General features: G+C 41.3%; 1 protein-coding gene across 12 annotated transcripts in view; it reads left to right on the top strand.

The window, feature by feature from the left end:
• Nucleotides 1-25620, top strand: part of SORCS1 (sortilin related VPS10 domain containing receptor 1) — a 468902-nt gene that overhangs the window by 344113 nt on the left and 99169 nt on the right. For all 12 annotated transcript variants that reach the window (XM_072971853.1, XM_072971845.1, XM_072971844.1 and 9 more), the window contains 3 exons: nt 10404-10522; nt 12911-13000; nt 20133-20312. In XM_072971853.1, coding sequence (XP_072827954.1) covers nt 10404-10522; nt 12911-13000; nt 20133-20312 — 389 coding nt within the window. The remainder of the gene's footprint in view (nt 1-10403; nt 10523-12910; nt 13001-20132; nt 20313-25620) is intronic.

The following is a 25620-nucleotide window of genomic DNA, read 5'->3' as shown; positions in this document are numbered from 1 at the left end:
TACACCAGTTGGCATTATTAGACCCCATGTTTCATAACCTTCATCTGCCTTCTTTGTCCATCAGTTAATGTATTAATAGCTTCTAGGGTGGGGCCTGGGAGGAGGTTGGAAGTTTCCATTTCTGGTCACCTTCAGATTCTGATAGCTCCCCACCATTCCCCACCATGTTTACCAAGTGCGTTCTCACCTCTCTTCCCCTGTCCCCGGATCAAGCATCCCAGCTTAGCCAGCCCAGCGACACCTGGCACTTTGTCTTTCTAACACTGTCTTTCCGACCCCATTTTTCATACTGCAAACATCTCTTGACTTCAGTGACTATTGATTTCAACTTGGCCTCTCTGATTTAACAGCCTAAAGACAGCTCTGAAAACCGGCCAGAAAAGCATGAAATGAGATAACACAGGCCTCCCCACACAGCAGTGAAAAACCTGACAGGGACCGTGCAGTAATGGGCTCAGCTGGGCAGCTTTCAGACTGGGCCCTTTGTATCCATTATGTGCCACTTCCCTGCATCCCGCGAGCCGCCCACTTGTGAGGAGCTCTGTGCCCTTACCTCCCACCCCGAGGATGAGAGCGCAGAAGTCCGCGAGAGAGATTTGCCATTCCCAGGTCTTAACTCTGGGACAGAGGACTGGGTATCTCCTGGGTCCTCAGGCTCCCCCAGGACTCAGTAGCACCAGCCCATATAGCACATATGTGGGGCAGTTTCTAGCGCTTTGAAAAATTCCTCATACTTCTGACTCCTGCTTTAAAACAAAAACAAAAGGTAGCATCATAAAGATCTCGGTGCTTACTCATTCCTCCCTTTACGCTGCCCTCAAGCAACAGGGATGTTCTCAAGCAACGAGGCTGCTAGTAACGTGCATTAGGTTCCTATTATTTGGCGAGTGCTGCTGCACTGGATACTTTTTTAGCTGCGTTACTTACAAGAGCTCTTGCAAACAGGTCGTATTGTTATCTTCCTAACTTTATGAGGAAGCTATGAGGCTTACAGTGATTAAATATTTTTGCCATTACATCAGGACTAAAAGTTGAAGCCAGGTTGGGTTCAAACTGGACCTATTTATTGTTCATGCATTTGAAAAATATTGTTGGACATCTGTGGTATGCCTGGTGCTCTTCTAGGCATGAATGAAGAATAGTAGGGGACGTTGCAAAGGCCCTGCTCTCATAGAGCTTACCTTCTAGATAGGGAGACAGATTATAAACAAATGCATATTGCAGGTGGTGGTAAGTTCTAGGAAGCAAAACAAAGCAGAGTCTAGACAGAGACTGATTGAGGAGAGGGAGTGATCAAAGAAGGAATCTCTGTTAAAGTGGCATTTGGTATTTCAGGCAAAGTCCTTATGGAAGTAAGGGCAAGAGCTGGGTCTGCCGGGTGGAACTGCATTGCAGACAAATGGAACAGCATGTGTAAAGGAGTATGGGCATGCTTGGCCTGGCTGAAGTGTAGCAAGGGGTGAAGTGACTGGAATATAGAGAGGGCCAGCAATGTGTCATCTCTTTCTGTTTATCCTACTGTGAAAGGCAGAGGGTGTGCCTTATTGATCTTTATTGAGCATTTTTCATGTTCCAAGTATGATATTCAGTATTGAGAGTGATAAAAATAGAAGTTAGTAAGTAAAGAAATAATGGACTGAATATACCCATGTGTCTTGGAGGCTGTCCTTTGAAATGACCCTCTGTCCTGGACTTTTTTTTTTTTTAATGAAGTATAGTTGATTTGCAATGTTGTGTTAGTTTCTGGTTTACAGAAAACATGAATTTATATACATATATATATACACACAACATGTATATACATATATATATATATATGTGTATATATATATATTCTTTTTCAGATTCTTTTCCTTAATAGGTTCTTACACGGTATTGAAGATAGTTCCCTAATTTATCCCTCCCCCCCTTTACCTCTGGTAACCTTAAGTTTGTTTTTTATGTCTGTGAGTCTGTTTTCTGTTTTGTAAAGAAGTTCGTTTATATCATATAACATATGTCATATAACATACAACATATATAGTAATTAATCATAGAACACATGAATACATATAAGTAGATATTGTACATCCCTCCCCCCAAAAAGCCCTGGAGAGGACATTCTGTGTACTTTCTCCCTCATGCACAAAGCTGCTTTCACTCCTTCCTTCCTTCCCTCCCTCCTTTCCACTTTCATTCCTATTTTCTTTCTTTGTTACTATTTGCCCTTTTCACTGTCTCTGTCCCTCTCCCTTTCCCACCCTGCCTCCTTTCTTTGTATACTCAGTTTGGAAAGTTACCGGAACGAATGTGCTTCTCAGTTTTCCATGGCTGGGTGTGACCTTGTGGCTAACTTTGTGCCTTTTCTCAGCTTAAACTGGAGTGCTAGCCTGGCTTTCCCACAAAACAGCCAGCTGGCCTTCCCCAAGCCTGTCTCTCATTGTCTCTCATGCCCCTGTGCTCCAGCCTAGTGCTCCCTCAACTCTGTAAGATGCAAAGTGACATAAATGCAGAGTCACAGGAGAAGCCCAGGCACAGAGTGGACCATCCATGGAGAGAGATGAAGGTTAGATGCCCCTCACCTGGACCTCTCCTAGGACACACTCACCCCACTGCATCATCACTGGAGAGTGACTTTCTTTATTTCTCTTAAAGTACTCTGCCCTCGTGTTCTCTCTCATGCCCCCAATTCCTAGCCCTGTGCTTGACAAAAATATATGATCCCAGAACTTTCCCTGTAGTGATCATGGCCTCCAGAATGTCCGAAAGCTAACAATACAAGGCACCTTTTTAGAAAGTTAACACTGGACCAAGATCAAGAGATTTGCTAGAAGAAAGCAACGCAGCCTTATTGTTGTGCAGGGTCTCCCTCTTGCTGGGGTGAAGTTTCAGATCCAAGCTCTATCTCTCAGGTGCTGTGTGACTCTGAGAAGATCATTTACCCAACTAGGCTTCAGACTTTTCTCTATATAATGGGGATTATTAGGATTTTAGAACCACAAAAGGACGCTAAAAATCAGGCTGTTGGCTTCAAGATCTGATACGGCTTTACTGTCCTTGACCCACTGAAACCCGTTTCCTTCTCACTCCTGCCCAAAGCTCTGCGATGTTGCTAGCAAGTTTGTGTCTTCAGCATTTCTGGGTTCTGGGCACCAAGGTGGCTTCCATGCCCTCCTCGAAGTCCTGGTTATTTTTCAGTTCTCTCCTGGCCACTGCTTCACACTGCCTGCCCAGAATATTTATTATCTATTAACTATACACTGAGAATATTTTTCATGGTGTTTTAAAAAAACCCCATTTTAACACAAACCAAAAAGTGAATATAAAGAAAGACACAGTCTCAGGTAGAAATGTCTGTAGGACCTCACAGCTGGGTTCCATGAGATACGGTAAGTGGGGCTGGTGAGGGGAGGGGCAGCAGCACTGGGGGGCGGTGGCACTGGGGGGCTGCGATCACAGCCCCAACTCCCACTAAGCACAGTCCAGCTGGACATAGTCCCTTTCAGGTTCTTCTTCATTATAGGTTATTACAAGCTATAAAATATAGTTCCCTTTGCTAGGCAAGAGGTCCTTATTGTTTATCTAATTTCTGTATAGTAGTTTGTATCTCCTGATCCCAAACTCCTAATTTATCCCTTCCCCTCTTTCCCCTTTAGTGACCATAAGTTTGTTTTCTATGTCTGTGAGTCTGTTTCTGTTTTATAAATAAGTTCCATTTATGTCATTTTTTTAGATTCCACATGTAAGAGATATCATGTGATATTTGTCTATCTGTGACTTCACTTAGAATGACTGTCTCCAGGTTCATCCATGTTGCTGCAAATGGCATGATTTCATGCTTTTTATGGCTGAGTAGTAGACCATTGTGTGTGTGTGTGTGTGTGTGTGTGTATGCCACAACTTCTTTATCCAGTCGTCTGTTGATGGACACTTAGGTTGCTTCCATGTCTTGGCTATTGTAAATAGTGCTGCTATGAATATTGGGGTGCACATATCTTTTCTAATTAGAGTTTTCTCTGGATATACGCCCAGGAGTGGGATTGCTGGATCATATGATAAATCTATTTTTAGTTTTTTAAGGGATCAACAGACTGTTTTCCATAATGGCTGCCCTAAACTACATTCCCACCAACAGTGTAGGAGGGTTCCCTTTTCTCCACAACCTCTCCAGCACTTACCGTTTGTCAAGCCTGGCCTTTAAAAGGTAGCTTGCTTTCTCTGGAGCAGCGCAGATTTGGGGTGGGGGGGGGATTGCAGTATTCCAAGCAGCAGCTGTTGCAGAAGGTGAGGGTGCTTCAAAAGAGCAGCACAGTGTCCTAATTACCTGTGGCAAGGAAAACATCTGTGTGGGAAAAGTAATGAAATTAATTCTGAAGTCTCGCAGTTGCGTACATTAATTGACGTTAATTAATGCCAAATTACAAGACGCTTCCTATGGAATCACATCATACACTCACCAGAATTGAATATGGAAAGAGTTCATCATACTTAATGCTATTACAGCAAGCCCCAAGGGGAATAAGAGTGATTGGTCCCTCATTATGAAGTGCAGCCAGTTTCTTTCTGTTTCCATTAGAAGAGGAAAGAGAACACACCAGAGTACTTTACCAGAGGCAGGAGGCTTGGAATTGATCATTTCCCCTTCAGCTTGTAAATTTCACTTTGAACCCCTTCGAGCGAGACATGGACTCAAGACCTCTTCCTGGGGCTTTTCTTAGGTCACTCAGTTGTGCATTTTGTAATTCTCAGCCCGAGAACCGTTCATTGCACAGCTCTCTGCCTCAGTATGTGGCGTGGGGAATGGAGGAAGGTAGAACTAGCAGGGGAATTAGAGATGGTTCTCTAATTCTCAGAAGTAGCATCCCACAAGCCCACGGTGACCCCCAGCCCCTTCCCTTGGCTGAGAGGTGCTGACCAGAGATTTGCACACCCGTTATCTGCCTCTCTCACTTCACTGCCTCTGTCCTAGTGTTGACGTTTTGTATATATCTCTTGCTCATTTTTCCATGCAAACATACATATATAGCTATCTATATATACCACTTGCACAAAATAGGGTCCATATGCACATATTTTGGTAACCTACTTTTAAAAAATTTTTGTTTTGGAATAATTTTAGATAAGCAGACAAGTTACCAAGATAATGCAGCTTTACCCAGCTTCCCCTAAAGTTAACATCTTACACAACCATGCTCTATTTTTCAAAACTTAGAAATTAATGCTGATACAACATTATTAATTGGTAAGCTGTTTTTATGATATAAAATATATTAAGCATTTCTCTAAATCCTCATGTATTCTCTAGCAGCAAGATTTTAAAAGCAAAGTATGCATGTTCCATAGTCTTTTTAGTTTTTCCTCTGTTGTTGACCATTTTCTTTTCTCCTACTTTTTAAATTATAAACAACTCTGTTGAGTATCAAAGTAGCTAAAGTTGTGCATAGATCATTATTTCTTCAAGTAGAATTCTCAGAAATGAACCTGGGGTCAAAAGACATTTTAAAAAATACTGATCCATATTGCCAATTTATGCCACACACAAAAAAATAAATGTACAGGTTTTTTTTTTTTTCTAGGTGTGTCCATTGATACTTACAAGCTAAAGCATACTTAATAAATATTGGTCCCAAACTTGCTGGGGTTTCTCATGCAACATAATGGAAATAAACCAGATTTGGAATAAGGCCAACCCAGTTTGAAACCCTATATGCCATTTCTATAATCTCTTTGAATTTTATTCTCTTTATCTGCAAAATCAGTTGATAAATTATACTTTCATAGTATTGTGGAGATTAAATTTCTTAGTAAGTAAATGTGAACATGCTTTAGAGTACCTGGCACATAGATGTTCAACAAATATTAGTTTCCCTGCTCTTTTAATTTCTCCCCAAATCCCTCATATTCATAATTTCTGTATAATTGAGTTATAAGTATGAAAAGTTTATTTTAATATTTTCCATCTTATGCTTGTTCAGGGATCTTTTAAGAAGAAGTTGAGGTCTTCAGAAGGAAACTGTTAGACACCAGCACAAATAAAACAAGCACTGTGTATTCATCCAGAAGTCCTTATTAGGTGGCAGCCTTAGAAATTCTAATTGGAAGTTATTTGTAATTTGAAGCCCGAGACTTCCTAATCAGGAACTTTTGATTCATTTGTTTTCATTCATTATCTCACATAACAAGGGCAGCTCCAGGTTCAGTACAATTAGTAACTCAATGATGTCTTCAGGGAACTGCTCCATTCCATCTCTTTGCCATACTCATTATGTAAGCTTAACTGTAAGACTCCTTCATAGACAAGAAGGCTAGGGCAGTCCCAAACATCACATTGAGACATAGTGTTGTCCATAGCTGAAGAGGGTCTTCCGCTGTGCCTCCCTGAAGTCCCTCGAAAGATCTCTTTCACTTCTTATTTACTAGAACTGGGTTTAAATGTCCTCTCCTAGATTGTCATTCTAAGTGAAGTAAGCCAGAAAGAGAAAGAAAGAAAAATACCATATGATATCACTTATATTTGGAATCTAAAAAAAAAAAAAAAGACAAATGAACTTACAAAACAGAAACAGACTCACAGACATAGAAAACAAACTAATGGTTACCAGGGGGGGAAAGGAGTGGGAAGAGATAAATTGGGAGTTCGAGATTTTCAGATACTAACTACTATACGTAAAATAGATAAACAATAAGTTTATACTGTATAGCACAGGGAATCATATTCAATATCTTGTAGTAACCTATAATGAAAAAGAATATGAACACAACTATATGCGTATATATATACACACACATATATATATGACTGAACTATTGTGCTGTACACCAGAAATTGACACAACATTGTAAATTGCCTATACTTCAATAAAGAAAAAAAAAGTCCTCTCCTAAAGCAAACAATGGCTAAAGGAGGAGAAAGACTTTGAGTGTAGACCAAGAGGATTCTTCCCTACGTATCAGAACTTCTGAGTCACATGGAAGATAGATGAGCCAACAGATCCAGTATTGGCTTTTGAGGCAAAGAGACAGTAAGCAATGCATATTGGACAGGTCACCAACAGTACCTGATAGAGAAATGTACTCAAATTCAGTTTTTTTAAGGACCTACAGTGTGTCCTAAAGTGATATAGTTGTGAAATGCAGAAAAAAAGAGAAAACAGGAACATTATAGTTGATAGTAACAACTTTGAGTTTCAAAACATTTAGATTATACATCATTTCAGTTAATTCTTAGAGCCAAACTACAAGATAGTTGGCATTGACATCCTCATTTAATGGATGGAGGTAGCAAGACTCAGGAAGATGAAGTGATTTCCCTTGAATTATGCAGCTAGTAAGTGCCCACACCAGAACTCAAGCCCAGGTCTCAGAGTTGCCAATCTCCATTTCTATGACCCTAAGTTACCTTTTGAAAAACCAAAGTCAACTACAAGCTGTAAAAGGTTCTGGTGGAGTGTGAAATTGTGAGATAAACATTTTGTGTGTTATAGGGAGGACCGTTCTGGAAGGGATGAGTCCCAGAAGTTCTCTTCAAGGAGAAACATTATGACTTATGCCCTAAAATGGAACTGAAAGAATGTCTTAAAAAAGGAGACAGGGAAGGGAGAGGAGAAAACTCTTCTTTAGCTTCTCTTTGGAGTTAGTTTCACCAGGTCTAGATGGGTTAAAGTCCTTGAGAGCTATCCCCATCCCCACACATGGCAGCAAAACAAAGGGACAAAGGAAGATTGCCGATAAAGCTCCCCTCCCTCCCTCTCCTTAGAGCTTATCAGCAACTTCATCAGCCATTGGTCAGTTGGAGCAAATGTGCATGCCGCCCCCTAGTGACACTGCGTGTAGAATACAGGCTTACCCAAGTTCTAAGTGAAGTAAGCCAGAAAGAGAAAAATATCATATGATATCACTCATATGTGGAATCTAAAAAAAAAAAAAAAAGAAAAAAGAGGACACTGGTGAACTCATCTACAAACGAAACAGACTCACAGACATAGTAGACAGTCTTATGGTTGCTTGGGAAAAGGGAGTGGGAAGGGATAAATTTAGGAGTTTGAGATTTGCAAAGGTCAACCACTATATATAAAAATAGATAAAAAACAAATTTCTTCTGTACAGCACAGGGAACTATATTCAATATCTTGTAATAACCTTTAATGAAAAAGAATATGGAAGTGAATATGTATATATACATATGCATGACCAAGCTATTATTCTGTACACCAGAAATTGCCACATTGTAACTGACTATACTTCAATTAAAAAAGAAAAGGAAAAAATAGTGCTAGAAATTTCCTTAAGGGAAGTTGTTAGAGAATTCTTACATCCAAGTCACCATACGATTCCCTACTCCCATTTCCTGTGATAATCATGTCCTGAGTTTTTCATTTGGAAGAGTGAATTTCTTCATACATCTCCGATATCCTAAAGTCAAAGTCACCTGTTCACTAAGCATCAAAAAAGGTAAAATAAATTCCTTTTTCATTCACTTTTTCCAGTAAAATGACATGTTCAAAGGAATATTTATTTGTTGCATACTATGTGCCAGGAATGGTGTTAGAATCTGGAGGTGTAGCAGGGAACAGCAAAAAAAAAAGAGGTCTCCATCCGCATAGAGGTTGTATACTGATGGAGGGAGGGGCAGAATAAATCGTGAACAAGGTGGTTTTAGATTGTGATAAATTCCATGAAGGGAATTAATGGGATGGAGTGTTATTGAAAGTAATCGTGGAAGACCCTCAGAAGTACCAGTAAGCTGAAATGTAGACCTGCTTTGAGAACAACCTGCAGAAAACCATTTTAGGCAGAGGGAATACAAATGAAAAGCCTCTGACATGGTAGGACATTTGGCCAAATTTTTGAACATGAAGTAGGTCAGGTTGCTGCAGGAAAAACGAAGGAGGGCCGTATCTCAGGCTTCAGTTGAGCCCCTGGGATGTGCCCTGCCAAGTGTGGGTCCTTGGCTTCGCACAGGAAAGAATTCAAGAGTGAGCCACAGTTGAGTAAAGGTAGATTTATTTAGAGATACATCAAAAGGCAGGAGAAGGGCCACGAGGTGTGGGGGTTGGGCGCTCAGATTAGAGTAAAAGTAGGTACACACTCCATAGACAGAGTACAGGCTGTCTCTCCAAAGAGGGAAAAGAGAGGGGCAGTGGCCGAGAGGCACCATGTTGCCAGTTTTTATGGGCTCAGTGGCTTCATATAGTAACAAGTGGAAGGACCAGAGTAACTAGTCTGGGGAAGGGGCTGGGATTCCCAGGAAGTTGGCCATTTCCCACTCTTTGGCTTTTTGTGGCTAGCCTTGGGACTGCCGTGGGCCTGTGGGCATGTTATCCACCATGTTAATATATTGCAGTGGGCGTATAATGAACCCCAAGGTCTCCTGGAAGTTAAATCTCCCACCATCTTGAGCCTCAAGGCCTACTAGAGGTTGAATCTTTCACCATTTTGATGTTAATTGCTGTAGCATTCCTTGAATGGCTGTGCCCTGCCCCCTTCCTGTCTCAAGATTAGAAGAATCACAAGGAGAGAAGAGATTAGTTTGAGGAGAGGTTGAAGCGGTGGTGGTGGAAGGTTTGCATTTATTCTAAATGCAAGGAGCCAAAGGCAGTTTTAAGTAAGGAAGTGACATCTGATTAGTAGAGAGAGCATAATAGTTATGGTTGAAAAACAGAAACAGCCTCCTGATTACAAAATGCTTCCAGCAATAGGGATCAAATCTCTGTAAGAATTATTATTACTGCTATGTTTATCATCTGCTGTAAAGTCTTCAGGTGAGATGCAGAGTCTCAATTTACTCATCTATAAAGTGAGAGCAAATTTTTTGAGTCAGGAATCTCCTCTCAGCTCTGTTTTACTTCCAGTCACTGGTCGAAGAAAAATCTTTATCCTGACAGTGAAACCTCATTATTTATAACACGAGCACTTCTAGCATGAGGTGATTGATGACTGCATGTATGTGTGTGTTTCCCTACTTATCAGAGGTCAGAGTGTGGAGGTGAAGCCTATTAATGAGAAAAAAAAAACACTATGAAAGCACAAGTATTTTTTAATATTTTTAAAATTGAAGTATAGTCGGTTTACAACGTGGTGTTAATTTCTGGTTAAAAGCACAAGTAGTATTGCCAACTTCTGAAAATATTTTCCTTTGGGTTTGGAAGGAAGCATTTTGATTAATGGAAATTTAGTATTGTAGGGTGACAAGGGCTGGTGGAGGCACTGGGATATTGTGATGGTGGTGTTGATAACAAGTGAGTAAAATAATAACGGTAATTTTAATAATAATAATAACAGTAATTTAGTTAATAGAAAATGTGAGGTTTGTTTAAAGAATTGGAGATAGCAAGAGAATAGAAAATGCCCACTCTGGCTTTAGTACAGTGTGTGTATATCACCCCACCCCCATTTTTTTCTGTTTTGTTGTTTTTTTTTTTCAGATTCACAATACCTGACTTGCCGAATGCACAACTGCACAGACGCCAACAGACATAAACCCTTCCCGGGCTACATTGACCCAGACTCTTTGATTGTCCAGGATGATTACGTATTTGTTCAGGTAGGAAAGATCCACCTCCACTGACTGTCTCAAAGGTATTTCCCTTCCTGGCTCCTGTCCATAATGCAGCCCCTTTTGCCTGCTTACAATCCTTTAAAAGCAAAAAAGAAAGAAAAAAAAAGCACTTTATTTTTTAATAAAAGGAACATTACCAAGTGTCAGCTTTTCTACTAACATAATAGTAGTTAGTTCCCTGGGGCAGTGCTTGGAGGGCCACGTCTATGTGGGGTCCTTGAGGCATTGCTTCGAGCACTGGGGTTGTCTCCAGGTCACTCTCTTCAGCTGCCTCCCAGAGAAGCTCCCTTGGGTCACCAGCAGGACCCAGCACATGTGTCAGTCTCTTCTTGTCAGAACTGTCAGCCACAGACCCTCCTCCTAGGGCCCGCCTTAAAAATAGAGTCAGGCCCTAACAGGCGGCTGTGGGAGGCAGAGACCAGGTGGAGGTGGGGCGTAATCAGCCATTATTGTCAGACCCAGACTGTGATTAAGATCGAGAGAATTTAGATGAGATGTATTCAGACAGTTTGTTCACCTCCAGAGACAGTGGGGAACAATTTGAGAAGCTGAGGGCTCATGAGTGCTCAGAAGAGAGAGGGAGCAGGTATGCTTTGCTTCTTTTCAGCACCTAAGGAAAAAATTACACTTGTTTGGACAAAGCATTTAAAAATTCAGTTAATGTTTTCCATGTTAAAGGTGATGAAGGTCCGATTGCTAAATAGTTTATATACATGTATATAATTTTACCATGATTGAGACACATTCCAGACATATTATATTTATTTGGATAAGAAATAATGATTTACAATATTTAATCCCATGTATTGGGAAGCAGATGTTTAAAATACTTAATAGCCTAGGTGCTTTTTAAAATATTTCACAATCACACACACAACCTTTTTTCTTCAGGAAAACGGATAATGAGTTATTCAGATGACTTCAGCATCAAATTATCAAGTGACATTAAAATGGGAAATTGTTACAGACGTTGGTTCTTTCTATAACTCATTTCTCCATCAGTGTTGCCTCCAGGGTCCCTTCCTGTTTCCCAGTAACAGTTTATAATCCACATATATGACTTACAAATGAGGATCAATTCTGCATTTAGAGTTTCCTACATTTTCTGCCCTGGCCACTATGAACACGATCCTGTAACCCCATCACTTGGACTAAGAGGTGGTCTGGCCACGTAATAGTGAATAGGAGAACGTTCCAGTCACATCTGTATGTGTCTGATGAGCATTCACCCAGAGCATTTGTTGACATTCTGAGTATGCCAACTCCAGCTGACATTCAGACTCCAGATATTTATATGGGTTAAGAGTGGCAACACGAATTCATAGAAACAGAGAGTTGAATGGTGGTTTCTAAGGGAAGGGGTTAGGGAAATGGGGAGAGGTTGGTCAAAGGATGTACATTTCTAGCTATAAGATGATTAAGTTCTGGGGGTGTAATATACAGCATGGTGAATGTACTGTATGATGTGCTTGAAAGCTGTTAAGAGATTAGATCTGAAATTTTATCACCACACACACACACACACACACACGCAAACAGTCTTAAGTGAGAGGATAGAGGTGTTAACTAACCTTATATGTGGCAATCATTTCACAATATATACATCTCAAATTATCATATTGTACACTTTAAACCTGCATATGTTATATATCAATAATATCTCAGTAAAGCTGGGGAAAGAAAGAATGGCTGCAAAGGAGACAGAGATAGGCAGTGCGTCCCTGAGTTGGAGAACACACTGCTCCTCCCCCACCTCAGACCCCAGGGTTCACTGGGCGCTATGTCTGGGACAGACCTGGGGGAGGAAGGCCACAGTTCTCTTCTGGGAAGCCCAGGTCTGGAACGATTTGGAGCCACGACCCTGGCTTGGCTTTTTGTCTAACATTGCTGTGTGTGGGAATGACATGCTCACAGCCATCAACGTGGCAGCACCAAACTGGATTTCAGCACCCAAAATGGGAGGCTCCAGTTCTGCCACTGTGACCCTGACCGCTTCCTTCTGATTGGCTTGGGGAACCCGTGCGTGTGGCCACAGGCTTGGGGCTATACAGCTGAGCTGCTGAGGGACATTGATCCAATGGACCCTGAGGCTTGTATCATTTAAAAGAAAAATAACTAAAAATGTTTCCTGGCTTCTGAGCCACAGTACAGATTGAAGAATTGTATTTTTGTCCAGTGGATTCAGTTGGGACTTGAGCAACACACATACACTGTCTAAGTTGTTTTTGAACTGAATGCCAGTTCTTTGCACTTGCCCACCATAGTGCTCGACGCTGTTGTGTTGGCAGCTGCCCCCTTCCATTCAGCACTGCCCTTCGATGACCTGTAGCTATTGTGGGAGCTCCTCTGACAACCTCTGTGTTTTCCCTCCAGCTGACATCAGGAGGACGGCCACATTACTACGTGTCCTACCGAAGGAACGCGTTTGCCCAGATGAAGCTGCCCAAGTACGCTCTGCCCAAGGTATGGCCTGCACCAGTTTCTCCATTTACAGTATTAACTCTGACTTGCCTGTTCCCGCCTCCACTCTTTCCCAAGGACCCTCTCCATCTCTCATGGTCCTTTCTTTCTTTTCATCCCCATTTCTGTTTCTCAAGTTCACTTCTTTCCCTTTTTCATTGCCAGTCTCATTATCTTCCTTTCTCTTTCAGTGGTCCCTTCCCCAACCCCACCCCTTCACCTGGATTTCTTGCTACAAGAACATCTGGGTTTAAACTGATACCTGATTTGCTTTTGCTTTTCAATAGTAAAGATTTTCAAGCAGTATGTATTGATTTTCTAGCAAGACAGAAGCTGTGCTTTGGATACATGGTGTATCAGTGCAAAAGGAATGACGCATTCATACCCCATTTTGTTGTTACTAATTACAGAAAGGTGATGCAGCTATATAACGTCCGTCCTTTGCTTCCCCTCTCAGTGGAACTTATGCGATCAATTGTCCTTTGGGTTTGGAGACACAGCTAATTTTTTAGATTTTCCCAAAGACTTACTCCTTTGAAAATAGTGGCCAACAAAAGTTTTTAGACTCCCCACTGCTGACATCCCAGGCTGTCTCATAAACACATGAACACTGAAGAACTGTGTTAATATGGAGCACCACCTAGTGGAGGTGAAACTGACTTGGGAGTGCAGAGCTGTGGATTTGAGGTCTTGTTACCTCTGTGATGTGTTTTAAGTGCTCAGAAATCCTTAACATAAACGGGGGTGTCTTTACTTTTTTAAACTTTTTCAATTGACATACAGTGACATAATATTGTATTAGCTTCAGGTGTACAGCACAGCAAGTCAGTATTTTTATAGATTATATTCCACTTAAAGATATTACAAAATAATGACTATATTTCCCTGTGCTATACAGTATAACTTTGTTACTTATTTATTTTATACATATTAATTTGTGTCTCTTAATCCTATACTCCTGTTTCACCCCGGCCCCTTCCCTCTTCCTCACTGGTAACCACTAGTTTGTTCTCTGTATCTGTGAGTCTTTTTCTGTTTTGTTATATACATTTGTTTGTTTTATTTTTTTAGATTCCACATATAAGTGATAACAAGAGTATTTGTCTTTCTCTGTCTGACTTATTTCACTAAGCATATTACTCCCTAGGTCCATCCATGTTGTCACAAATGGCAAGATTTTATTCTTTTTAATGACTGAATAATATGCCATTGATATTCCATATCTTCTTTATCCATTCTTCTGCTGATAGGCACTTAGGTTGCCTCTATATCTTGGCAGTTATAAATAATACTGCTATGAATTTTGGGTATCTTTTTGAATTAGTGTTTTTGTTTTCTTTGGATATATACCCAGCAGTGGAATTGCTGGATCATGTGGTAGTTCTATTTTTAGTTTTTTGAGGCACCTCCAGATTGTTTTCCATAGTGGCTGCACCAATTTGCAATCCCACCAACAGTGTACTAGGTTCTCTTTTCTCTACATCCTTACCAACATTTGTTGTTTGTAGACTTTTTGATATAGCCATTCTGACGGGAGAGATGTGCCTTGATCATAGGACAGGGGAGATGTGTGTGGCTGTAAGATGGGGACAGGGTAGGTTTAAATATAGTTACAGTTCAGCTTTGAAATCCTTGGTTGAACAGAGAATGTGAATAACTTTTTTGATTGAGTTTTTATTACTCTTTGCCTGTATTTTTATCAATGACTTTGTAGCATGCTGTCTTGGGCCAACACCAGTTATCTGCCCAGGAAATCCATGATAGATACAGCCTAAGGCACTGCAGGTCTCCTCTCCCAGGAGAGCCAGTGGTGTCCAATGGCTCTGGCTTCTCCAGGCGGAATTCTCCTTCCGGGCCATCACTCTGCCCCTAACCCTAGCAGCGTGAAAGGTGAGCTGTAGACCTCAGCCCATTAGAGACAGTAACACACATTAAATTATGCTATTAATTCCAAGGAATGATATCTGTGTTAGTAGTTACTGTTTTCAGCTGCTGAGAGACTAACGACAGTGGTAATTGCCCAGAACGATATGCGTGTGCCTGTATCAGTTTAAATGCTCTTTGCTCTTGATTTGGCTTAAAATATTTTTGGAAAAGACAAACACAACATTGGGGTTGTGCCTTAGATGTGAATTGGGTAAAGTCAGTATATAAAAGGAAAACTGAGTGTTGTTAAAATGACCCTTGATAATCTTTCAGGCAGGTCTGTGAGGGAGATGATCACGTTACCTGGGTAAGTCCAGCAGAGCTGGGTTGTTTTTTTTTTCCCCTTGAGCACTGAAATAAATTGCTATTTCTTTGACCAACAAATTAAATAGTTGGTTTGCAAGATTTACACCTCTAAAAAAAAAAAAGGAATTAATACTCAATGCAGGAAGATGCTTCTGTTCAAGAGGCATGTGGGAATTGAAGCCAGGTTAGGAAACAGCAGATTCTAGTCACTCATCTCGTGCTTACTCTTGGGACTGACCTTTTTGAATGGAATAAGTTTCAGCCAAACCAAATGCTGTTTGCTGCAGAATTGAGGCTTGAACTCAAGCTCCTGACTCCCAACCTGGTGTTCCTCCTATTACACTTTTCTACTATTGAAATAAATTAATAGATTCTGTTGTTAAAAGGGAGCAGTGCCCTCCCAACCCCCACAAATGTTGATATACCCAGGGGTATCCAGAGAAACAGTCCCACTGACCTAAGCAGCCCTAGACGTGGTAGCTGAAAACCAAAGAAGCCTCTTTGGCGCCTTGACTAGAGTATTAGGAAACACATACTTTGCATTGCTTGTTCATAGCCATCACACAGATCACTGTTGACAGTTGCCCCCAGTGGCGTCTCGCCAATCTGGAAGGAAATGTTTTACTTTGAGCCTGAATCGGCTGTCTGTCCCCTCCCCCTCTTTCCCAGATGAGCATGTCCCATTACTCAGTCTCATCTGAGGTCTGCAGTGATTAATTTAGCTTGTCCTCGGAAAAATAGGAGCCACTATAGCAAATGGATATATTATTTGGTCCAAGCTGGTGTTTATTATTTAAGGCAATGAGATGCCTTATTACAATCCCATTACGTCTTCAAAGCGAAGCCCCAGCTTGGGTGGAGTGATCCTGGCAAAGTGCGTATATTTCACGGCCCGTATCAAAGTGGGGCTGCTGCGTCTGGGAAGGAACAAAGCTTCATACCGACTAAAGGAATTGAGACAAACCAGCACTTTCATGCTCAAATTTTCTTTAATCATCCCCTGCCATTGTATCAGGTCCTGAAAGATCGTGGTTACTCTGAGAGGTGTTTAAAAAAATTTTTTTTTTACTTTAATGATAACGTAATGGTACAGATCACCAGAGAGGGAGATGAAGGGGGGTTTGTAATATCACTATTACCATGAAGAGCATGAGGCCCTCGAGACAGGGAGACCTAGTGACAGTTTTCTTCCCTTCATGTACTTGGAGCTTATTTTGAGCTACTCAAGTGAGATTAATGAGGCAATACATATGAAAGTGCTTTGAGCATTTTGGAGGACAGATGCTCTATAAAAGCAAGGTAATATTATTATTAGTATGGATCTAGTTGTCCGGGTGGTAGAAGATCGATGTGAACTGGGGTGGGGGTGGTGGAAAGGCTGCTTGATTCACAGCAAGAGACCCTATTTCCAGACCTCAATCTGTCACTCACCTGCTTGAACCTTGGGCTGGTTTATCAGGTTCTTTCTCTTTATTAATTTATTTATCATTTTTCAAATTACAGAGCTTTGATTCCCAACATTTCCTCAGATGTGTTAATAAAATGTGCTTAGAGATGCTTCATGAAGACTTGGTTCTATGATCAGTAAGTTTAAAAAAGAAATGAACTGCATTCTACGTAGAGAAGCTTGCTGGTATGTTGACGCCTCAAGGATGTCCTGTGAGCAGCAAAGCTGTATAATTCAGCATTAATCAAAACATTTTACAAAAGGGCCCATTAAAAAAATATATTAAAATCCAGCAATGGATGTCCTGCAGAACAAACATTGGGAAACACTCTGGAAGATCTCAAAGTTCACTTCTTGGCCTAAAGTTTTGTGTCTCAGTAAAGACTTTCAATATAAAGTGCCATTTGGGGAGAAGTAACATATTTTCCTGATACAGAAGGAAGTAGGCAAGAAGTAAAAGAAGAGAAGGCATTGCAGTAGTCAAACATTTCAACTAAAAATTTAAGATCAATATCATTTTTAAACAGTCTGGTCCATGTAATTAGACTATGTGGAGAAAGAGATCTGCCCTTGGCCCTTGTCTAGAGATGGCCATTTTAACCTGTTTTTATTATGTGACTAGTTCTCTAAGTGACTTAAACACTTGATACATCTGTGTTTTCTGTTTCACACCAACCAAGGAAAGGTTTGAGTGAGCTGGGATAGTACAGATGACTTACTCTAGCCCCTAGGATCATTTAATGTGTTGTCTGTCGTGACCCTGATCTCCAAGGTTCACCAGGGCACTAATTTATTCCCAAGATACTGAGGTGGTAATTAATTATACAGGGACCAGGCTAGTGTTGAAATATTGTAACTGGAATTCAGGGATGATGCTACATCCTGCTGACAAGGAAGGAAACGTGAACTGGGAGGAGCTGTTTGAGGGTTCTAATGCTAGGGTGAGGATTTTGATCTTTGCCCTATAGGAAATGGGGAGCCACGGAAGGCTTGGGCCTCAGTGGGTGAACGGCTCTTGGGCTACCTCCCACAGCTAATTCCCTCCATTAGAAGAAAAAAATAAATTGAATAAACCACTTTTTTTTTAAGTATATTAGTTAGTACCCTAATATTTACAGTGAACAGAAAGGCCAAACCAACCTTGCTTAATCAACAAAGGGGATTTAGGTGTTTACGTAACTGAAAATAGCTCACAAGTATGGAGCAGTTGCTAAGTTCCAGGCACTATTTTAAGTGCTTAACACTTACAAGCTGATTTAATCCTCACAAGTCCATGAAGGGCACACTCTTATCTCTGTTTTGCAGGTCGAGATTCTAAGGCATAAAGTTCTGTTCACTCAGCTAAGGTATAGAGCCAGGATTTGAACTCAAGTAGTTTTGCTTTCAAAGACCGTTCTTTTAACCATGTTGTTTACTGTCCTACTAAGCAAGTTTACAGATAGGCAGGCTTCTTAGATGCCCACATTCAAAGACTCAAAGAATGTCAAGAAATTCAGACCATCTCTCTCTACCTTTTAAGCCTGTATTTTCAGGATTGCCTTACTCTCTGCCTCCAAGAGATGTCTCCATCAGATCTAGACTTTATTTTTACTCTGACTGCTTACAAACTAATCCAAATAAGACATGATTCTAATAATTCTAATAATTCTAGAATCACATCTTATTGATTTTGCTTGGGTTGTATACCCATCACACATCCAATCACTATCATCGAGAAATTGAATTTTCTGAATGCTGGGCCTGTGAAATCACTTCTGGTGCTGAGGGTGGGAGAAAGTAACAAAGACTGAGTACAGGTAGGAGACTTGTCTGAGAGGGATAAGGATGTTTTCAAAGAATTTGAAGCCACAATTGCCAGGAGAAATGGAAACAGGCACTGGGAGGATATAAGCTATGGCCGACTTTTATACCAGACCTTGGTTTGCATTATCGACCACGTTGAATTCATGAGCTGGAGTCATTTTTTACCTCCCCACTCTGGATTATTTTCTGCAAAAACCTTATCAAACTCTAGAGTACGGCAGATAAGTTCTGAGAAGGGGTCAGGAATATGAAGCCCTTTGGATAACGACTTCTTCCTTCTGGGATCATATGAGTTCACTATGATCGAAGCTTAGCAGGACTAAGAGGCTCGTCCCTATGTTTGTAAAGCAGAGTCACAGCTGAGTTGCTGTTTGATTGATGACAGAACATGAGCATATATTATGAGAAGTTTAGGTGAGAAGTTAGGTAGAATTTTCCAGACCTGGAATCATTGCCAGGGAAGACTGACAGATCTCCTGAAGCTTTTCAGGAATGGAGGGTGATCTATCTGGAAAGATTTGGGCACTAAGCTTCAAAACACCAGGAATCTTTCCAGACTGTCCTTCTACCTTTAGGTTTTTGAGTAATTCTGTTTTTGTTTTGTTTTGACTTTTGATTTTTGAAAGTGATGCTCATGTGTACCACCTTGGCAGGAGGGGAAGGAGGCTACCAAGAGCAGTGAGCTGGCATTCCTGAAAGGAGATGGCAGGCCTTGGTCTGAGACAGCAAACTCTGATGTGTGTCAGCTTCTCCAAGCACTCACTTCTCCGAGTTCTGAACAGGGAGCAGAAAGGATTTAGAATCTCCACCTCAGGGATGCCTGCTCACTGCCTCCATGTTACCTCTGCCTTCTTTCTATTTTCTAGGACAACCGGAGTCTGAAAACATCATGAATTGTGCAGACTGTTTTTCCCTTCTTTTATTTAAGGTTACCTGCTGAACTTTTCAGAGTGGAGGTTTCAATAATCTAAGTCCTTGAACACCCATTAACCTGAGGATGAGTGCTCTGGGGTTCTCATATGAACATTTTCCCTCTGGAGCTTCTGTGGTTTGCTGAGCATTAGGGCAGTGCTTTGCAAACTTTAATGTAAATATTAATCATCCATGGACTTTATTAAAATACAGATTTCTATTCAGTAGGTGAGGCCTGAGGTTCTGTGTGTCTAACAGATTTATAGGTGATGCCAGTTGCTAGTCCATGGACCACTCTGCGAGATGCAGGGCTTGTCTGTTTTCTCTCTGCTCCTCCAGTATTTCCTCATATTTGCCCCTTATATGCCTTCTGAGCATGTACTGTGTTGGTGCTTGGCAAATATATCAGACTTGCTTGATTCTCCAAAGTCATGCATATTTGGGAAATCATTCTTCAAATTATCTAATGAGGCAATTAAATGATAACTGAGCTGCCAAGCATCTCTCTGTCCTATTTTCTCATGACCTTACTACCTCACCTCATAAGTGACAAAGGGAATAGTGATTAACGCTTAACTGATTATTATTTCACAAATAGGCAAAAGGAAAATCTCTTGTCCTCCCTCACAGCGCCTCGGTGCCTATTCTGGGATCCCTCATCCGACTCCACGCTCTTTGGACGCATGCCAGGCAAACTTATGAAACTCTTCTTCCTTGTCCCTTCCCTGGGTCTCTCCTCAGGACATGCACGTCATCAGCACAGATGAGAACCAAGTGTTTGCGGCGGTCCAGGAATGGAACCAGAACGACACATACAACCTCTACATCTCAGACACCCGTGGTGTCTACTTCACCTTGGCCTTGGAGAATGTCCAGAGCAGCCGAGGCCCCGAGGGCAACATCATGATCGACCTCTATGAGGTATGTCACAAGGCACGTGCAGTCTCGAGCCACCGGAGGGCCGGGACTGGCCGTGGAGGGCCCAACGTTGGCTGTTTCCTCAGCCATTTTAATTGCTGGCTCCATATGTGGCCTTGTTCCATTTGGGAACAGGAGGGAGTTGCAGAGCATTTTTATTGGTTAATTTGCAGTTCACAAAACAGCTCAGGGAGGGATTCTCTGCTGACCAAGTCCACAGGCCATGAAGCCCCGGAGACCTTGAAGTGTCTGGGGAGACAGTCTGATAATTAAAGAGTTTGAACAAGTGTGGTCCTAGTATGAAATTCGAAAATAGTCTTAAAGGGCTAATAGAGTGTCGAGGCAGTGGGCAGCGCTCCCTCAGGTCTCTCTAAGGAAAGAACCAAGGGGATGTCTTCGCTTTGCTTCAGAAGACACTCGCTTGGGCTTTAAGACCTTTCTGACTACATAACCTCCGCTGGCTAATTGCCATCTTCTCAGCGGCCTAGTGCACAAGGTAAGATTACTAGGTCTTTCTTTTCCTAAAGGCAGACACAAAGCAGAGTTTACCAGGTTTCCCTAAGGAAACTCTGACCCTGTGTTTCTCAGAATGACCAAGGTTCAAAATAAAATCAAACACTGGATCAGTTAGCTTTCATGGCAGACACCAACACTTCCATGGCCATTTAAAGCACAGCCCAGGAAAAAGAAAGCTGCTATTTGGTGATGGATGTTAACCATTTGTCAGGCCGGTGCTGTAAAGGGTTTATAATGGGTTGTAATGAGCCATTAAAAAACATATTCAGAATTTGGGAAGTGCAATCATATACCTGGATTCTATCCAGAAAAACTCAGCGCTGGTTCAGATATGTTCAGTGGTAATGACGCTATCGTTTGATTGAGTATAAGTCTGGAGAGCAGAGGTTGTTTGTATCACGAAAAGTGCAATTCCTTTTAATGCTGTTTATATTCCTTCATCTTCAGAAGTTCTTGGGAATTTTCTTTTCGTATCTAAATGGCTCTGTATGTATAAAGACATGCTAACAACTGTATGCCCAACTCAGAGCTCAAGTGTTTGTCACGGCAATTACAGTAGACTAGCATAGGGCACAGTTTGTGTGCATATATTTAGAAAAACACACTGCAGACTTTGTTCTGCACTCACAAGTTTCTTCCCCTTCATTTCCTGCCCAAGTTCCAGATAAATATAGCATCATACATCTCAGCCTCACACTGAACATGTATTCTGGAAAACATTTACATATTCTGGTGATTTCATTTCGAATTCATGTTGGATAAAACTGTGATGTAGAGTCTACATTTTGGAGTCAGGCTGGCTGAGTTTAAATCCTGGCCCTACCACACGTACGTATTCTTGAGACAAATCCAACACCTTCTGAGGCTCAGTTTCCTTGTTTAAAATAAGGAGATACACATGGTACCTACTTGATAGGATTTATCTGAGGATTAAAGAAGTTAATCCTCTTAAAGTACTGTGAACAGTGCATGAAATACAGCGATACTCAACAAATTACAGATAGCATAATTAATATTATATTCCAATGAGTTTAAGCCCCAGTACAGTGTTCTCTCATTACAGTCTTAAATGCGTAAATGTCCAACGAACATATTTCTGCTATTTTGTATCTGTACTTCTTCCCCTATTGCAATTAGCATGGCTGTGTGACATCTTTTAACACCAACTCATTGTCTTCTTATAAACAAGCGTAAACTGTCACATTTCTTTCTTCTTTTGCAAATGTCTTATAAACATTTAAACTTTGTGTGTTTTGCTGACATGCCATGTGTTCTCTTGCCTTGATCCAGCACTTACAATGGAAATATCTTGCTTTGTGTAGCAGTCAAATCAGCTGTCCCAGATTAATCACTCAGTTTGCCTCCCCGGTCTAGGCTCTGTCCTTGCTCTCTTGAAAACATTTTCTGATTTTCAGGTTGCATTTTTCCTTCCTGATTATCGTCTCCCCTCTTTTCAAGTCAATGTGGAGAAGTTTCTCTGGATAATTTTGTTTTCTGCCAAAATAGACTGTTTTAATTAGTCCCTTGGTGATGGAAAAGATGACAGATTTGGACAGGAATAACTTTTCCCTGTCCTGTTATCTGCAACTGTTTTCATGAATGGTTTTCTGAATTCAAACATCACTAACAGGTAGGGAGTGAGAAGAGGAAACAGAGTGACCTCTGGACGTGGCAAACCATTGTTTTGGTTTATCCTTAGGTTTTCCCTTTGTGTCTCTCTTGCAGTTGACTGTCTGTAGGGAAACTGCTAGCTCTTGTTATGATCACTTTGAGCAGTGGTGTGACTGCATTATGTAAAGATGCCCTGCATCCCACATCCTGGGCCAGGGAAGAAGAGTCTTTGTTTCATTAGCCTGGAGGTTCACAGTAACTTGAATTGAAATTGATGTGATCAGAACGACAGTGCTGTATCTGCTGATTACCTAGGTAGAAGGAATATTGGCGGACACGGAACCTGGCACAAACGTTCCTTCAATCTGATTGTTCTGCCTCGCAGAAAGTTGAAAGCCATCCAGCATGAATTTCCCAGTAGAATTGAAATGAATGTTGAGTGGTTGGAGATAAATGGAAAGTAAGAAAATCCATAGATGAATTAATAAGGAGGAGAGAGGAGCAATATGCAAGGTGGGGGTGACAGAGGTAGAATACATGGCGCACACGTCTGCTGTCATCGGGGGTGACGGGAGGGCTATGTGCTTTCCTTTGCTTCTATGTGTCAACTGCCTGCTGTTCTCATGTGCTCTTTACACTATGTGGGCAGAGGCGAGCTGTGGACTGTGATGAGCCTGTGTATCAGGATACGCATTGTCAATGAGTCTGTGGGAAATGCAGAGGGAAGCACAATTCTCATTAAAATCAATCATTTTGTTCACCCACATCTTGAAACCTTATGGCAGATAAGGTTCTCTACACCAGAATGATATGTGTGCATGTGATGAGATAGGGAAATGTTGGGGACAAAGAGTCGAGGGCCCATCTTATGCAGTTCTGTAATTCTGAAATACCACAATTTCAGAATTTCCCCTAATGTGACTTGGCCATTGAACATGGAGTCCATTCTGAAGAGTCAAGACTTGTGAGCAGGAAAGTTGGATACAGAGCAAAATACAAGGTGGTGATTTTTATTGATGAAAGATCATAATAAGCAGTTAGTATTCAGGATACCATTATGTGCCAGATACTTTATTTTAAAACTTTCATAATTATCTTATTCAATCTATATATTAACTTTATGATGCAGGGACTATCTTCTCTCCTATTTCAAACATAAGTAAATAGAGGCAGAGAAAATGCAGTCTTTTTTTACAAGGTTACAAAGCTTGGTAAGTGGCAGAATGAGGACCTGAATCCTAGGGTATGCAAATGCTTAACTGGAAACTATGCTGTGTCTCAGGAAAGATCAGGATTTAGGCTTGTTATTTGATTAATAACCCTAATTTGGTTAACGACCCTAAGACAGGTGCACGATAACGAGTATTAGGCTTTATCTAGCAGTCTAAGAAAATGGACGGGAAGAAGAAAAGGGAGGAAGAGCTGACAGAAACAGAATCAGCAGGTAATTTCTCTGGATCTAGTCACCATCTTCTGACCCAAGTCCTGAGCCTGCAGTTACAGGTATGAACTGGCCAGTTTTGTCTAGTGGTTGTATTTGGGCAACACTATCTTAGAAACAAGTGTCCTAAAATTTGGTCATTCCTGAATAGCACACGTTCTCCAGTGGCACCATGTGCAATGGGAAACAGAAGACAGCATGCCCGATGGTGGCCAGAGCAAAAGAGATGTGATGAGTGTGTCTGAGACGTGTGATTCCTAGTGTATGCGTCTGGCATGGATGATGAGAGGGAGTCTGACAGCTTTGGGCAAGATCGTCTCTCCTCTGGGAAGGGGATATTAATTACTGATGATGAAGAGCGCTTTGGCTTAATGGGCAATGACAGTCCACCCCAGCCACACTGAAAGGGTTGTGTTGGGTGTAGCCACCTGGCTGATAAATTCAGAAAGCACAGAATGTATGCATACATGATTGAGGCACAGAGGGCATCAAGAAAGACGTAACCAATGACCAGCATGTGTTCCGTTACACACAGGGTGTTCCAGACGTTATGGTACCTCTTGTCTCTTTAAAAGAGAAAGCTTAGAAGTTTTGATGTTGTAGCTTACATTCTGATGCTTGGGGAAAGACTCTTACAATCCAGCGTAAGAGGTAAGGAAGAAGAATTGCTCTCCCATCCAGGACAGATTTATTATAGGACACAGAATGTACCATCTCATAATTTAAGGCTATTCTCTCCCTGGGCAGGTCAGTACTGCCTGACGAAGGCAACAGGGAAGGAAAGAACACTTCGACTTCCCTGATAGCACAGATACCCATGGTCCCTGCTGAGTATCTAATTCTCCTGGCTGGGATCCTCTCTTTAGAACAGAAAAACATCCTAGCTCCAAAGCTCGAGGAAGTCATGGTCCAACTATGGTCTCTTTCTTGCCACATAGTTGATTCATATTTTTTTTAAATTCTCTTCAAATTTTGATACTGTAGATTTGTCACTTAAATCTGAGACAGAGAGGGTGGGAGGAATCCATTCCCAATCAGCATCAGAGGCAGGAATAAGCAAAAACCCCAGTGCAAGGGTCTTCCCAATTTGGCTTTCATATGAGTTGTATGACAGATTGAAACAGAAGAACACCCTCTAGGGGTAAATTTTTTTTTTAAATACAAAACAATGAACAAAAACCCCCCAGGTGTCTGAGGTTCTTTAAATCAGTCTAGGTCTCAGCACCTAAAGGTGAATGTTAAAAAAACAAGCAGACAAACAAACAAAAACAGATGTTTGGAGCTCTTTCTTTAAATCATCAAAGAAATCTAAGTCCCAGTACCTAGCACATTCTAACTCAAAAAAAAAAAATCTGCTGGATGAATGTATAGTTACTTAGACATTCTAGGTGCTATATTCCCAGTGCTTAGAAGAATGCATGAGAAGTAGTTATGTGTTCAAAAAATACTAATTGAACAATTATTGAGTACATGTACTGAAGAATGAATAAAAGGCAGTTTCCTGTAAGTATAATATCTATATATGATATTTCTATCAGGATACACTAGGATGAGACAGAAGTTTGAAGAAACGGTATGGCCAAAAGGTGGAGTGTGGGGGCTGCAGACAGACTGACTTGAAGTCCGGTCCTGAGGTTCCCTAGGGAATGACCTTAGGCAAGTGAATGGCCACATCCAGACTTTGGTTTTTACACGTGCGGAGTGGGGACACATGAGTCTACCACGCAGGACGCGGGGAGAGCC

Source organism: Vicugna pacos, chromosome 11 (assembly GCF_048564905.1).
Source record: "Vicugna pacos chromosome 11, VicPac4, whole genome shotgun sequence".
Classification (NCBI taxonomy): domain Eukaryota; kingdom Metazoa; phylum Chordata; class Mammalia; order Artiodactyla; family Camelidae; genus Vicugna; species Vicugna pacos.
The sequence above is the reverse complement of the archived record's forward strand: the minus strand, read 5'-3'. Positions and strand labels throughout refer to the sequence as shown.